We start from the raw sequence: 12,784 nt of genomic DNA, 5'->3' as shown, positions 1-12,784 counted from the left end.
GAAAAAGCCACAGACAAAAAATATATAGACAGAAAAAAACACACACACACACACACACACACACACACACACACACACACTCCACATGAGAGAAGGAAAGAAAAATAAATCAAAAAATAAAATTAAGAAGGCAACATGTTGTGCATAAGCAAGGCAAAAAAGAAAAGATAAATGATGGGTGGTGGGTGGTCACAAAGGGAGAAGCAGAAAACCACAAACTAAATTATTCTTAAGAGTTTATAAATCAAAAGTTATCTTGAGGTTGGGCATGGTGACTTATTCCTACAATCCCAACATTCAGAAGACTGAATCACCCATGAGGAGGATCACCCATGAGTTTTAGGCTACCCTAGGTAAATAGTAAGTTCTAGAGTTCTAGGCCATCTTGAGGTACAGGGTAAGACCCCGCCTAAAAATAAACAAATAAAAAGCCAGGCATAGTAGCACAAGCATGTAAAGCCAGCATTTGAGTAGAATCAGGAGATACATACTCAACTACATAGCAAACTCGAGCAGCCTCAGCTACCTGACCCATCTCAAAGAAAAAGCTTAATTACTGATGATTTATAATTGGGGTAAGAAGCACCTAACCTTTAGGCTATCATTAAAGTAGTACTTAGTTTCAAACCCCCTGGCTTAGGCCCATGTGAAGACTTTGGAGAAACTTCAGAATTATAAAAAGGGTTAAAAACCAAATAAGGGGAAATTAGAATGTTTATTGTGTCTAAGAGACTACCAGGAATGACTCAACAGCCCTCAAGGACGTGAAGAAACATTCATTTCAGTGAGCAGCTGATGTGAATTTCCACAGCAGGTGATTTTGTTTAAATTATTACAGCAAGTATGTCAACAGAGAAGTGTCTGGCCTAGGTGATATACCATACAAAAACCCCTTCGAAGCCTGTTGTTCACCCCTCCCACCTTTACTAGATCAACAACTCATCTCCAATAGGTCAAAGGGTAGGGAAGGCATCTTTGGAATGTTAAGATGTAGACTTCTTTTAGGTCTAGTTTTGTGTAAAATCTGTTAGCCTCTGTCTCCTAGAACCCAATATAAGGTTGAATCGTTCTGAGCTATGGGGAAAAGGGGCAGGGGGAGTCATTAATAGCAAGCACTAAAATATGTGTATAAACTTGAATTCCTTAAAAAAAATTATGCCTTGCCTCAGTATAGACAAGTAAGAGGACTTAGGTTTAAAGTTCTTACAGGACGTAAAGGCTGTTTAAAATGGCCAATTTTCCTCAAAAAAGAGGAAACTGAACTTGGTGGATATTAAAGTTAATAAATAAAGGAAATCACCTGTATAATCATAACACACAAAAGGCACACAGGACAATCATAAGTTGGAGGCTACCCTGGGCAAGTTCCAGGCCAGCATGGGCTACAAAGTGAAATCTTGTCTCAAATAAAATAATAAGGGAGAGGGGGGAATAATTAACCAGATCTGCCTGGCCCTCTTTTTCTCTCATTTTTGTCCTGTATAGCTCTTAAATTTCTGCATAGAAATACATTGTACTCACTCATTTTACTTGTACTCTGACTACCTTACACCTAAGCTAGCTGAATACTGTCTATCTAAAATATGGATGGTACTTTATTTTATAGCCAATTCTTCTAGTTATTCTCCAGTTCCTTCGGTAATACTGCTGCACACAAAGGCTGTCTTTTGATCACTCCTTTCCTTTATCTCAAAGAAACACCTAGTCTTCCTGGTCCCTCAGACAGCTTCACTCACCTCATTCTCTAATGATCTTTAAAAATCCTTTAACTTCTTTCATGCAGCTGACTCTTCTATTTAAAACCAAGTATCACTCTTAAGTCTCTATAATGCCCTCATCTTTTGAACATGTTATTTTTCTATACCATTGTTCCATTTTAAATTAAATTAAAAGTAGGTTTTCTGAGAGGTCGAGGTCCCATATTGATCAGGTTGACCTGGAATTAACCATGTAACGAAGGCTGGCCTTAAACTCCTGATCCTCCTGGGGTTACACACAAGTGCTATCATGTCCAGCTTTAAAACTATCTTTAATTTACCAAATGACAAGATTCCTACCTCCCTCATTCCAACCCTTCATGGATCCTACCCCATACACAACCATATTAGTCAGATGAAAACACCCATCAGAAGTTCTCAGGATTTCACCCACCTTTCTGTCTGCATCAACTCTTTTTGAAAAACAACATAATGAAGCATCATCAAATGAGATAAAAGGTCAATGAAAGAAATTGTTGATGATATGTGGGTGTATCAAAGGATGGGCCCATATGTATATGTTTATGTAACATTACATATGCATATATAAACACAGGTAATATAAATACATTCAAATTAACAAAACTCCACAAACATAAAAATCAAATAGGCTAAACTGACCTAAATCACAGGTGTTATATGGCTACTTCCTGGAAGGAGATGCATTATTATCTATGTGACAAAGTCAGTTGCAAGTTACAAGAAAGCATAGGTAAACTTCTACAAGCAGTCTAGACTCTGCTCTTCTGTACTGTAATACAAATGCAAAGCTTACTCATCACCCCAGGACAATGGCCATGTTGTATGAGTTCTACACAATACCCAGCATGTACTCAGCACTAGGAAATAATACATTTACAACTTAAGGAGGAAAACGGAGGCTTGCTTCACAGTGGTTTAATATGAACAGAATTGAATATGACATTGTCTGACAGAAGAATGAACAATTTGCTGAATAAAAGACCCAAGTCAGGATATATACCAGAAGAACTGGGACCTCAGACTCTCAGCACTTGAGCACAATGAAAGAAGAGATCTTTAAAAAAAACTGTAGCAGAGGATACAAATCAAAAGGCAGCAAGGACACCGACACTGGCGAGGTGGGAAAGGGACCACTCAGCTACCAGCATGGGCTTAGCAATAGGAGAGCTAATCTACCTCAAGGATCTTCAACACTGAGATGGGCTCCAAGTCACCTGTCAAAATCTAATCCTGATCTCTCTGACCAGGGTCACACCAGAATCAGCAATCCTTTCCCCCAAGGACCTACAGAGAAAACACAAATCCTTCCGTGACAGGGAGTCTAAGCCAAGAGTCCCAACTTGCACCTGGGAGTTAACTTGCTCTCTTCCCACCACCTGGACAGACAGCAGGTCCCAGCAAACAAACCAGCACCTCCCAAATAACAACAGAGGACAGGACACTTGCCAGCCTCAAGAAGCTGTTTTAGCCCCTAAGATTTGGGAAATCTATACCTAGCTGCTAGCCTATTTCAATTTCTGGGGACAACACTGAAGTTCCACAGGAAACAAGAACAGGCAATAACCCTGTGTTCAATAACCCTGTGTCCAAGCTGGGGAAGGCAGCAGACAACTCTTGCTCCTGAGCCCCATTCAACAGCTCAAAAGTGCTTAGGGGAAATGAGAAACTCTGGTGTGTGTGCTTCTGCCCTTGGGGCAGCACTAAATGGCATGGGGAAAGGAGGAATGGAAGGAGGACGTGATGTTCTTCCTTACCACCAAGAGGAACCTAAAGCACGAACCCCTCCCGCCATTCAGAAAGTCACCTGGCAGTGATAAGTTGTTCTTATCCCTTAAAACCCACAAAGCTAACCCATAAAGAAACAAGGGCTTAAGGAAGGAGCACTGCTGGCCCATACTGACTCATTAGTGAGTGAGAAAAATATAGCCAACCAGACTAGGGAGCTATAAAGGGATAGGGGCTAAGCAATAGGAGCCCCCTACTACCCGATGGCTTTTTGACTTTGCAGTAACTGTGATGATGGGCCCAGAAAACCTGTATATCCTGCTCCACACATCGGACCGCTTAAACTCTAGGACCACTTAAACTCTAGGGTTGCTGCCATGAAAAGCAACAAGGGGATGGATAAACAAACAAACCAAAAAACTGCTGAGAAAACTGGGAGTACTCTTAGAAAAAATTGAATTTTGGGTTTCTACCACCTTCCCCCAAAAGAAAAGTTTTCATGCAGGTAGGAAAAGCAGGGATTCTTCCTGTTCAGTGTTCCTGGTTAAACCTAAGAATAAGAAAAAGGCCCTAGACTTGCAGCATCAGTAATATATCCCGGTGCCTCACCAGCACAAAACCCCTCCCCCCAAGGTAGCCTTCTGGTATAGGTAAAATGCCCAAGAAATTGCCTTCTAGTCCAATCCCTCCCCCACCCCAACCCCAAGCAAAGAACATCTACCTGTGGTTTCCCACCTCTCTTCAGAGCAGAGTTAATAGCAGAGCACCCACACGGTGTAGTCTGGTACCAAGAGGCACAATGCAAGAAGATCTATCAAGCCAGGAGATTGGTAGCCAACTTCAGATCAAAAAGAGAGAGAGGCTTAGTGTAAAAACCAATGTCATTTCAGCAGGAAAAGTAGAGGGCAAGTGGTGAGAGGGACTCCTACTGGCGCACCTTCCCAGGGACGTAGTTCCTATCAATTGCCTCCTCCTGCAGGAACATGTGTAGACAGCGTTCATTCTGAGCCAACGGGTGCCCAGCAATTCTATAAAGAGACCAGAGTGGTTATCAGTAAAATCTGAGATCAGAGAGATTTGGCAGGGGAATAGGAATGTGAAGAGGGGAGGAAGGTTTGAGTCTCTAGAGGACAACAGTAGGGCATGACCTAAACTGTAATAAAGAAGGGAAATAGAACAGAAGGACAAGACAGGGAAATTCCTAATTAAAAGGGTTAACATGCATTACACTCTCAGGCCTTGGCATTCAGGATCTGAATTTATTACAGGAATAGAGTTTTACTATCTTCAGTTTGCCCACTATATCATATTACCTATTACAAAAGGACAAAGTAGACAAAAAATATAAGATCATGAGGGGCTGAGAGTATAATAGTTTAGAGGTAGAGTGCTTGCCTAGCATATACGAGGCCATGGATTCAATGCCCAGCAAAAAAGGGAAGAGCAAAGTATGGAATGAAGGAGGAAGGGGAAGGGAGAGAAAAATAGGGAGAGGGTGGGAAAGAAACATTTTATAATGGCAAAAGCAGAGCAGCCAAGAATTTGGCTTACTTGTTAATAAACTGTTCGAGGCCTTGCCTCCTTTCTTCAATGAAAGATTCCTCAAAGATCCCTTCATCTCCTCGGAAAGGGAGCTGCCGCTTCAAAGCTTTCCCAGGCAGTGGTGGTACTACGATCTGCAGTCAAATAGCAGCCCAGTTGGAAAGGGCAAGAAAGAAGAAAGCGAATGAGATGGTAAAATGTGCTCTCACTCTCCCTCCCTCCCTCCTTCCCTTTGCCCCTCCCTCCCTTCCTATGGCTGCATGGTGGTCTCAAACTGTCTGTGTAGCCAAGGGTGACCCTGAACTTCTGGTCCTCCTGCCTTCACCTGCTAAGGAAATGTATTTCTCAATTCTTTTATGTTTGGGATCCACAAAGCCCCAGGTCCAGCTAAGACCTTAGAACAGTAAGGATGGCTCATATGAACCCAACTTGATTTCTGTGGAAGGACAGAGTTACCATCTCAAGAGAAAGGAAATAAACTTCAAATACTCTTCACTTTCCTTAATAATCCTGCACCATCCAAACATTTAGCTTTCCTTAATACATTTTTGCACTTATAGGTGAGGTGTTTACCAACTTACAAGCAAAAAAAACAAGTGGTCAAAAATATTGTTCATGGGGCTAAGAAGAGGGCTCATCTGGTAAGAGCACTGCCTGCACAAGCATGAGGACCTGAATATATGACCAGCTGGGGGTGGAAAGCAGAGACAGGAGAAACACTGGAGATCACTGGCCCAGTTCCAAATTCCGTGAGAAACCCTGTCTAAAAGGTGTGAGGCAAAAAGATAGAGCAGGACACATAAACTGCTCCTCTGACCTGAATGGCACATCTTCACACCATATAACACACACACACACACACACACACACACACACACACACACACACACACAATTTTATAAATAAGAAGTCCTAAACTTTCAAGTTTCAAAGAGTATGCCCCCAGAACCAATATATTGGGAATGAGTCCATAAGAATGTGTTCACCCTTATTCCCCAATTCAAGACTTTTCCAGGCTGTGATCTTATACTCAAGCCTATATAGATCCCCCTCCAATGGTACTAATAAGGAGATGAGCTGTACCTTACTATCTCGCTCCAGCTCATTTTTCAGCCACTCAAAGTCACTATAGCGTCGCCGTACACAGGATTCTTTCAGTTTGAAGATGGGGAGGTTTGTCTACAGGGAAAAAAGAATGACAAGAAGCCAGGTGCTGTGGTATTTAATTTTAACACTTTGGGAGGCTGAGTCAGGAGGATCAGTAGTCAGGGTGGGGCCAACTTAAGCCACATAGGGAATTCCAGATCAGCTGGGCCTACATGGTAAGACCCTATCTCAAAAGTAAAAAACAACCAAACTGAAAACAGGCAGTAAGTCCTGTTCAACCTGTGGGGATCACCCGTCAGAACCTATGGGACTGAGGATATGTCTCAGTGGCAGAGGATTTCCCTATTCTGTGTGAACACTTGGGTTTGACTTCCAACAAAAAAGAAAATTTGCTGCATACTTTTTTTTGGGGGGGGGGGAGCTGAGGACCGAACCCAGGGCCTTGCGCTTGCTAGGCAAGTGCTCTACCACCAAGCTAAACCCCCAACCCCAGAAAATTTGCTACTATAGACTATATACCTAAAACTCTGCCAAAACACTACCAGGTGAATATTAACCCTTACCATACCCAATTGTATCACAACTGGAGATAAGTCCCTTGCTAGGGCTGAAGGGTGGCTCAGTAGTAGAGCACTTACCTAGCATGCTCAAAGCTCTTGGTTCCACCCCACAAACACACAAATAAAATCTTTTGCTACTTAAAACTTATGTTATAGGGAAAACTCACAGTCATGTTATAATGTGCATTATACTGGTAAATCATTATTTGAGCTCAGATTGGTTTCCCATCCCTACTTCAGACCCACGCAGGCCCCCTGTCTAGGGTTGTGCTACCCCTTCCTCTCTGTGATCTGGAAGTAAAAGAATAACAAAGCACCAACAGTAAAAACAGTCTTTGAAAACTAGAAAGTAAATCATTTCCAATGTCAGTTCATCCTGATATAATAATGCCTGCAGTGGGAAAGAAAAGCTAAAGTCCAGCCATGAGAAGCTCAGTCAGGAACTCCAACTAACATCCCTAGTTGGTTTCTACTGGATGTGATGGACACCTGACTTGATGTTACCTTTCTGTTGTTCCTTTTTGTTCTTTTCCTTGGAAGCCTCATCTGAAGGAACATTCTGCTCTATCTGTATGGGGAACTCCAGCTGGCTGCCTTAAAGGTGCTTCCCCAGGCAATGTCTACTGGATATGTTGAGTGCCTGGCTTGATGTTTTGCTGTCTGTCCCTTGCTATTTATTATTTTACTCTGGCTTGCTATATACTGAAACTTGCTCATTCAAAATCAGTAGCATGGCTATTTTGGATCATTCTCTAGACCTCCAAGACATCCTACCTTTGCCTTCCTATTCCAACCTTTTCTTCTCTATTCTATACATCCGCTATATGTCCTACCTCAATTCAAACTTCATTCAGAAAATCTTTCCTGATAAAAGCAACTGGGTACATTGTGATATACCTCCCCTCTGATACCTTCTGACATTGTCTTGAGACCTTGTTTCTATCCTAAGCTGGCTTCAAACTCTCTATGTAGCTGAAAATAACTTTGAATTTTTGTCTTCCTGCCTCCTTGGGAAATTACAGGAATGTACCGTCACACCCAGTTCATGAAGTACTGGGAGTCAAAGCCTAGAGCTTTATACATGCTAGGTTAGTATTTACCAATAGAAATACAGCCACATTCCCATTTCTAAGGGTTTTGTTATACAGCAGAAGATGACCTTGAACTTCACATCCTTTCCCCTCTACAGTTTATGAAGTATCACATCACTAGGTTTTCTTCATGCTATTCTATGCATCTTGTTTCTTGTCTACATGATCTATTATGATCTTAAGATCAACCACCTGACTGTGTGAGGTGATGGATCCCTTTAATCCCAGAACAAGGAAGGCAGAAGTGGGCAGAACTTTGTGAGTTTGAGGCCAAGCCACTACACAGAGTTCTAGACCAGCCAGAACAATATAGTTGAGACACTGTCTTTTAAAAAAAACAACAACCATGACAACTTTTACTTCTCCCAAAATGTAAGTTATCAATACTCAATTACTAAATAGAAACCCTATATATCTAGTTACCCCTTTACCTAAAAATGCAGAATGAAGAGTCATTATATAGGTTAGTTTTCTGTAACATAATCATTCCTACATCTTAATCACTAAGAAGACTCCGCAGGCTCTGGTGGTAAGAAGACCTTATAACAAATTAAAAGCCCAAATTAATTTCTGTCTACAAATTCTAAATGAAAATGGTCAAATACATCTATTAATGTAGACCATATTTCTTCCCAGCCAATTCAAAACAATGGGTAACTAAAAAAAGAAACAACCTCTTCTCTACACAACTGCCTCTTGGCAAGAAAGGAGTATCTAACTTTACCCAAAATCTTCAAGGTCCAAGAAATATCATTGGTTGCAAAAAGTCTGTTATAAATAACATTTTGTCATCTAAACAATTCTTTAAAATAAAATGGGAGAGAAAGAATCGTGCTTTCTTTAGGGTGTGGTCTACTGTAGGTCCACAATGTTGCAGTGGAGGGTCCCATACCAGAAGTATATGAGTAACACAAATCAGACTGAATGATTTTGTTTTGTTTTGTTTTTAAAGAAGACTCAGAGTTGAAGAGATAGGGAGGTGGAGATGGATCAGGAAGGAATTAGGGGGTAATGTAAGTGTGAATATGGTCAAAATACATTATATGAAATTCTCAAAGCACAAAAGCATTTAAAAGGAATAAACAAGTAACCAAGCATGATGGCAAAGACCTGTAATGCCAGCACTTGAGAAGTATAAATAGGAGAAGCAGTAATTGAAACTCATTCTCAGCTACACAGTGAGTTTCAGGACAACCAAGGCTACATGAAACTTAGAAAAGAACAAAAGAAAAGTAAGAAACTGGGGGCTGCTTGGAAAAATGGGCAAGTAAAAGTGCCTGCATCTAAGTCTGATGACCTATGTTTGATCCCAAGGACCCACATGGTAGGAAAGAACCAAGCCCTTCAAGTTCTCCTCTGACATGTGCTAAACCTTCCTCAGGACACAAAATAAATACAAATGTAATTTTTAAACAATTTAAAGGGACTAGAGAGATGGCTCAGTGTTTAAGAGCACTTGTTCTTACAGAGGACCACAGTTCAATTCCCAGCACCCACGTGGCAGCTCACCACTATTTGTAACTCCAGTTTCGGGATGTACATGATACAAACACGTGTTTGAACAAAACTCTAAATACACATAAGATAAATGAATCTTTTTTTAAGTTTTTAATTTTAAAAAGAAACTGGAAACTTCCTTGAAAGTCTCTGGTAATGCCATTTGAAGACTTTTTACAGTATACTGACTGAGTTTTGTAATATGTGCATGTATTAACTGTTATTAACTGTTTAAAATTAATCCATTATAGAAAAATGCATCAGAATCCCCTAAGAGAAAAAAGACATTTAGAATCATAGGACTGTACATTTGCACTAGTGTTCACTAGAGATACTATGTTCCCCAAAACATTAGAAATATAATTAGTGAAAACAAAGTGAAAGGAGAAAGAAAACACAAAATTCAAGTCCACATTGAAATGTCCATATGTACAATGATGTGAGGCCACCATTGAACCTCTCCAGACTTGTCAGGCAGGCAGGATCCATTCCTGAATAAAATTAAAGAGAGTTAGCTTCATCAATATTTATTAAAGGGAGCTGAAGGGGTAGGATCAATGGAAAAGTACGTGCTCAGCATGTATGAAGCCTGAATTAAATCTCCGGAACCAGAAAAAATAAATACAAATAACAATGATTTTAGTATTTTCCTAAAAATAAAACAGCAAAAGCCTCAAATCGACTCAAACCCACAGAATAAAGAGGCACCATGAACTCTATCAATATAATATAACTGGAACTGAGGAAGGGACTGAGGGTAAGCCAGTCAGTGGTGGCACACGCCTTTAGTCAGCTAAGCAGGAAGCAGAGACAGGTGGATCTCTTTGAATTCTAGGACAGCCCTACTCTACAAGTGAGTTCCAAATCAGTCAGAGCTATTACAGTGTTTACAGCTATTACCCTGTCTTAAAACAAAAGTCTCAGTGTATCTTTTGCATACTAAGTTTTGCAACTAAGGTTTAACAAAGTCATGGAAAAAACATGGACTTTGGAGTCAGAGTTGGTTTCAGATACAGCCCTGTCTTGTACGTTACATGTACTTGGGGGAAATTAGGTAAACTTCATGCTTTCCTGATTTGTTTTTTAAAAAAAGGAATACAGAACTAAAACCTAGATGGACAAAGAGACACATGCCTTTAATCCCAGCCCTTGGGAGGCAGAGGCAGGTGGATCTCTGATTTTGAGGCCAACCCAGTCTACAAAACAAGTTCCAGGACAGCCAGAGCTATACAGAGAAACCTGGTATAAAAAAAAAAGCAATTTTAAAAAAGAAAAGAAACTAAAACCTAGTTTGGTGCCTGGCCCATATACAGGACGTGTTGAATTGTCTCTGTTGTTATTAGAATTCCTAAAGAACTATTTCCTTACCAATATATAAGATACTTATGCACCTAGACAAAGTGTCTAGAACACTAAAAGCACTCTTTACACTGAACAAGTTATACTTAGGTTCCCTTGAGTAATTACGCCCTCCTCTATTAACACCTTTTATCAGTCTGAAGAATGTAAATCCCATCCTTCTCCAAAGAGAACATTTCAAATAGTCTAGTCTCCATAAAACAAGTGTTGCCTCGTGCTGCTATCCGTTCTGCCCCCTCTCAATTGAGAGGATGCCATTCCTCCATAAGATGATCAGATACTGGGGTTGGGGGATTTAGCTCAGTGGTAGAAGCACTTGCCCTAGCAAGGGCAAGCCCCTGGGTTCAGTCCCCAACTCCGGAAAAAAAAAAAAAGAAAAAAAAAATAAAAGATGATCAGATACAGGTAGAACATTCTTATTCAGTTCATCTAAAAAAAAGGAGAACATCATATGATTCTTAGATCTTCAATGCTATTCAAAAGGGATGTTGTTCACAACGAATATTCTGGATCTCTAACCTGAGAAGAAAACACAATGAAAAGAAAAAAAAAAGAAAAAGAAAAAGAAGAAAAAGGTCCATAAATTGTTTAATCTGTACCATTTCAACTGGGCAAAAAATACCTGTGAACCATGTACTCTATCTGCACCTTTCATCCTTGCACTGTGGACTAAGAGATAAAGTCCCCTGGAATACAAACTGGAAGAAGCCATTCCTGGAGCTGTTCTGAAATGTCATGTATTAAAGTAACTACAGACAAGGGACAGAAAAGGCAAATGACCTTTTTCAAAAAACCCAAGGGAGAGTCAATAAAACCTGAAGTAAACATTCTGGATACTTCAAATCTAAAGGATCAGTAGAGGATGGGAGCAGCAACTGACAAGACACCAATCCCATTGCAGGGCCAGGTTTCACATGAGACATGACTTTGTGGTACCTAAGAAACTTGGCATAAAACATTTCTCTCTTTCAGATGTAAATCTTACACAAGTCAGAAAAGCATTCGGTCTCAAAATTGCTTTTTCTACTGCTCCCATAAGCCCACTGTCTCCCTTTCCGTTATTCTTTCCTTTAACTAAAGATTTTGCTTTAACTCCATCATCCCAGAAAGATCTCATTAGGAAGAAGCTGAGCCCTCCTCCCTCCCCCACCTTTAGAATGGCTTCCCATAACCTAGTTTAGTTATAGGACCCAGCGATACATCGCCTTGGCTTTCCATCCCCCAGCCTTCTTCCACCCTCCCCTTTCGTCTTCTGTCAATCATGTTCCAGTCTACTTGAATTCCTCACTAATCTTTGTCCATCTTCCACACCCTGTCCAGCCATGCCTCACTTCTTCCTCGTGAGTTCTTGTTTTCCTTCATCCCCGCCCAAAGTCCCCTCTGGAGTTTTCTGTACCCTCAGGCCACAACTGAGTCTGCAGCCTTCTCCCCAAACCTTTCAAGCCCTAACCCTCACATGACCCCCTCCATGCTTGTCCGCCGTTAGTAGTCCCCATGCCCCCTCCCCTCCCGCTTCGTCCTCCCTCAGCTGTCTCCCTCACCCCGTGACTCACCCGCATGCGAACCTCATAGGTGGTGAAGCGCGCGCGGCCCACGCCCACTTGTGGATTAAAGATGTCTATCTCCAGGAAGTTACTAGGCGGCCCCGTAAGCGTCAGTCAGGTCCTGGGGCTTCAAGTTAAGGCTCCGAGTGTCAGCCACTGCCCTGTCTGACATCTTTCCAAAGAAGAGACCTGTACCTGCGAATGGGCTGTGGGACAGAGGCCTGAGGCAAGAGCGCGCACGGCCCCTCCAGCTTGCAAAAATAACCAGCCAACCCCAGTCGGCGACGACGCGCGCACGCGCATGCCGCGCGCACGCACACACTGCCAGAGTCTCAGGCCCTTCCTCTGAATAGCCGCCATGCTGACTAGGGCTTGTACTATGCTTTGAAAGCGTCATTCAGACTTCCGGGTGGTACTGGTAGCTGCCCGGAACCTGCATCTCAATCACTACTAGTGCTTTGAGAAAGCACTACACGCATCCTCCTCAATATGTGTTCCTCAACCCAAGAAATTGTCTCGTCTCGTGCATCAATCAAGCTGTGGGCACTGCCCTGCAAGCTATTATCCTAAGGTGATAGGCGGAAACCCCAAGTCCTGATTAAGTCTGGACTTTCCTTGAA

At 41.6% G+C, this 12,784-nt stretch overlaps 1 protein-coding gene across 1 annotated transcript in view; it reads right to left on the bottom strand.

Moving 5' to 3' along the window:
- Positions 1-12,336, bottom strand: part of Snx12 (sorting nexin 12) — a 114,469-nt gene extending 102,133 nt beyond the window's left edge. Inside the window, 5 exon segments of the mRNA XM_032890487.1 lie at positions 4,402-4,492; positions 5,016-5,140; positions 6,090-6,185; positions 12,174-12,266; positions 12,268-12,336. Coding sequence (XP_032746378.1) covers positions 4,402-4,492; positions 5,016-5,140; positions 6,090-6,185; positions 12,174-12,266; positions 12,268-12,336 — 474 coding nt within the window.
- Between the last annotated feature and the right edge of the window lie 448 nt (positions 12,337-12,784).

Source organism: Rattus rattus, chromosome X (genome assembly GCF_011064425.1).
Source record: "Rattus rattus isolate New Zealand chromosome X, Rrattus_CSIRO_v1, whole genome shotgun sequence".
NCBI lineage: Eukaryota > Metazoa > Chordata > Mammalia > Rodentia > Muridae > Rattus > Rattus rattus.
The sequence above is the reverse complement of the archived record's forward strand: the minus strand, read 5'-3'. Positions and strand labels throughout refer to the sequence as shown.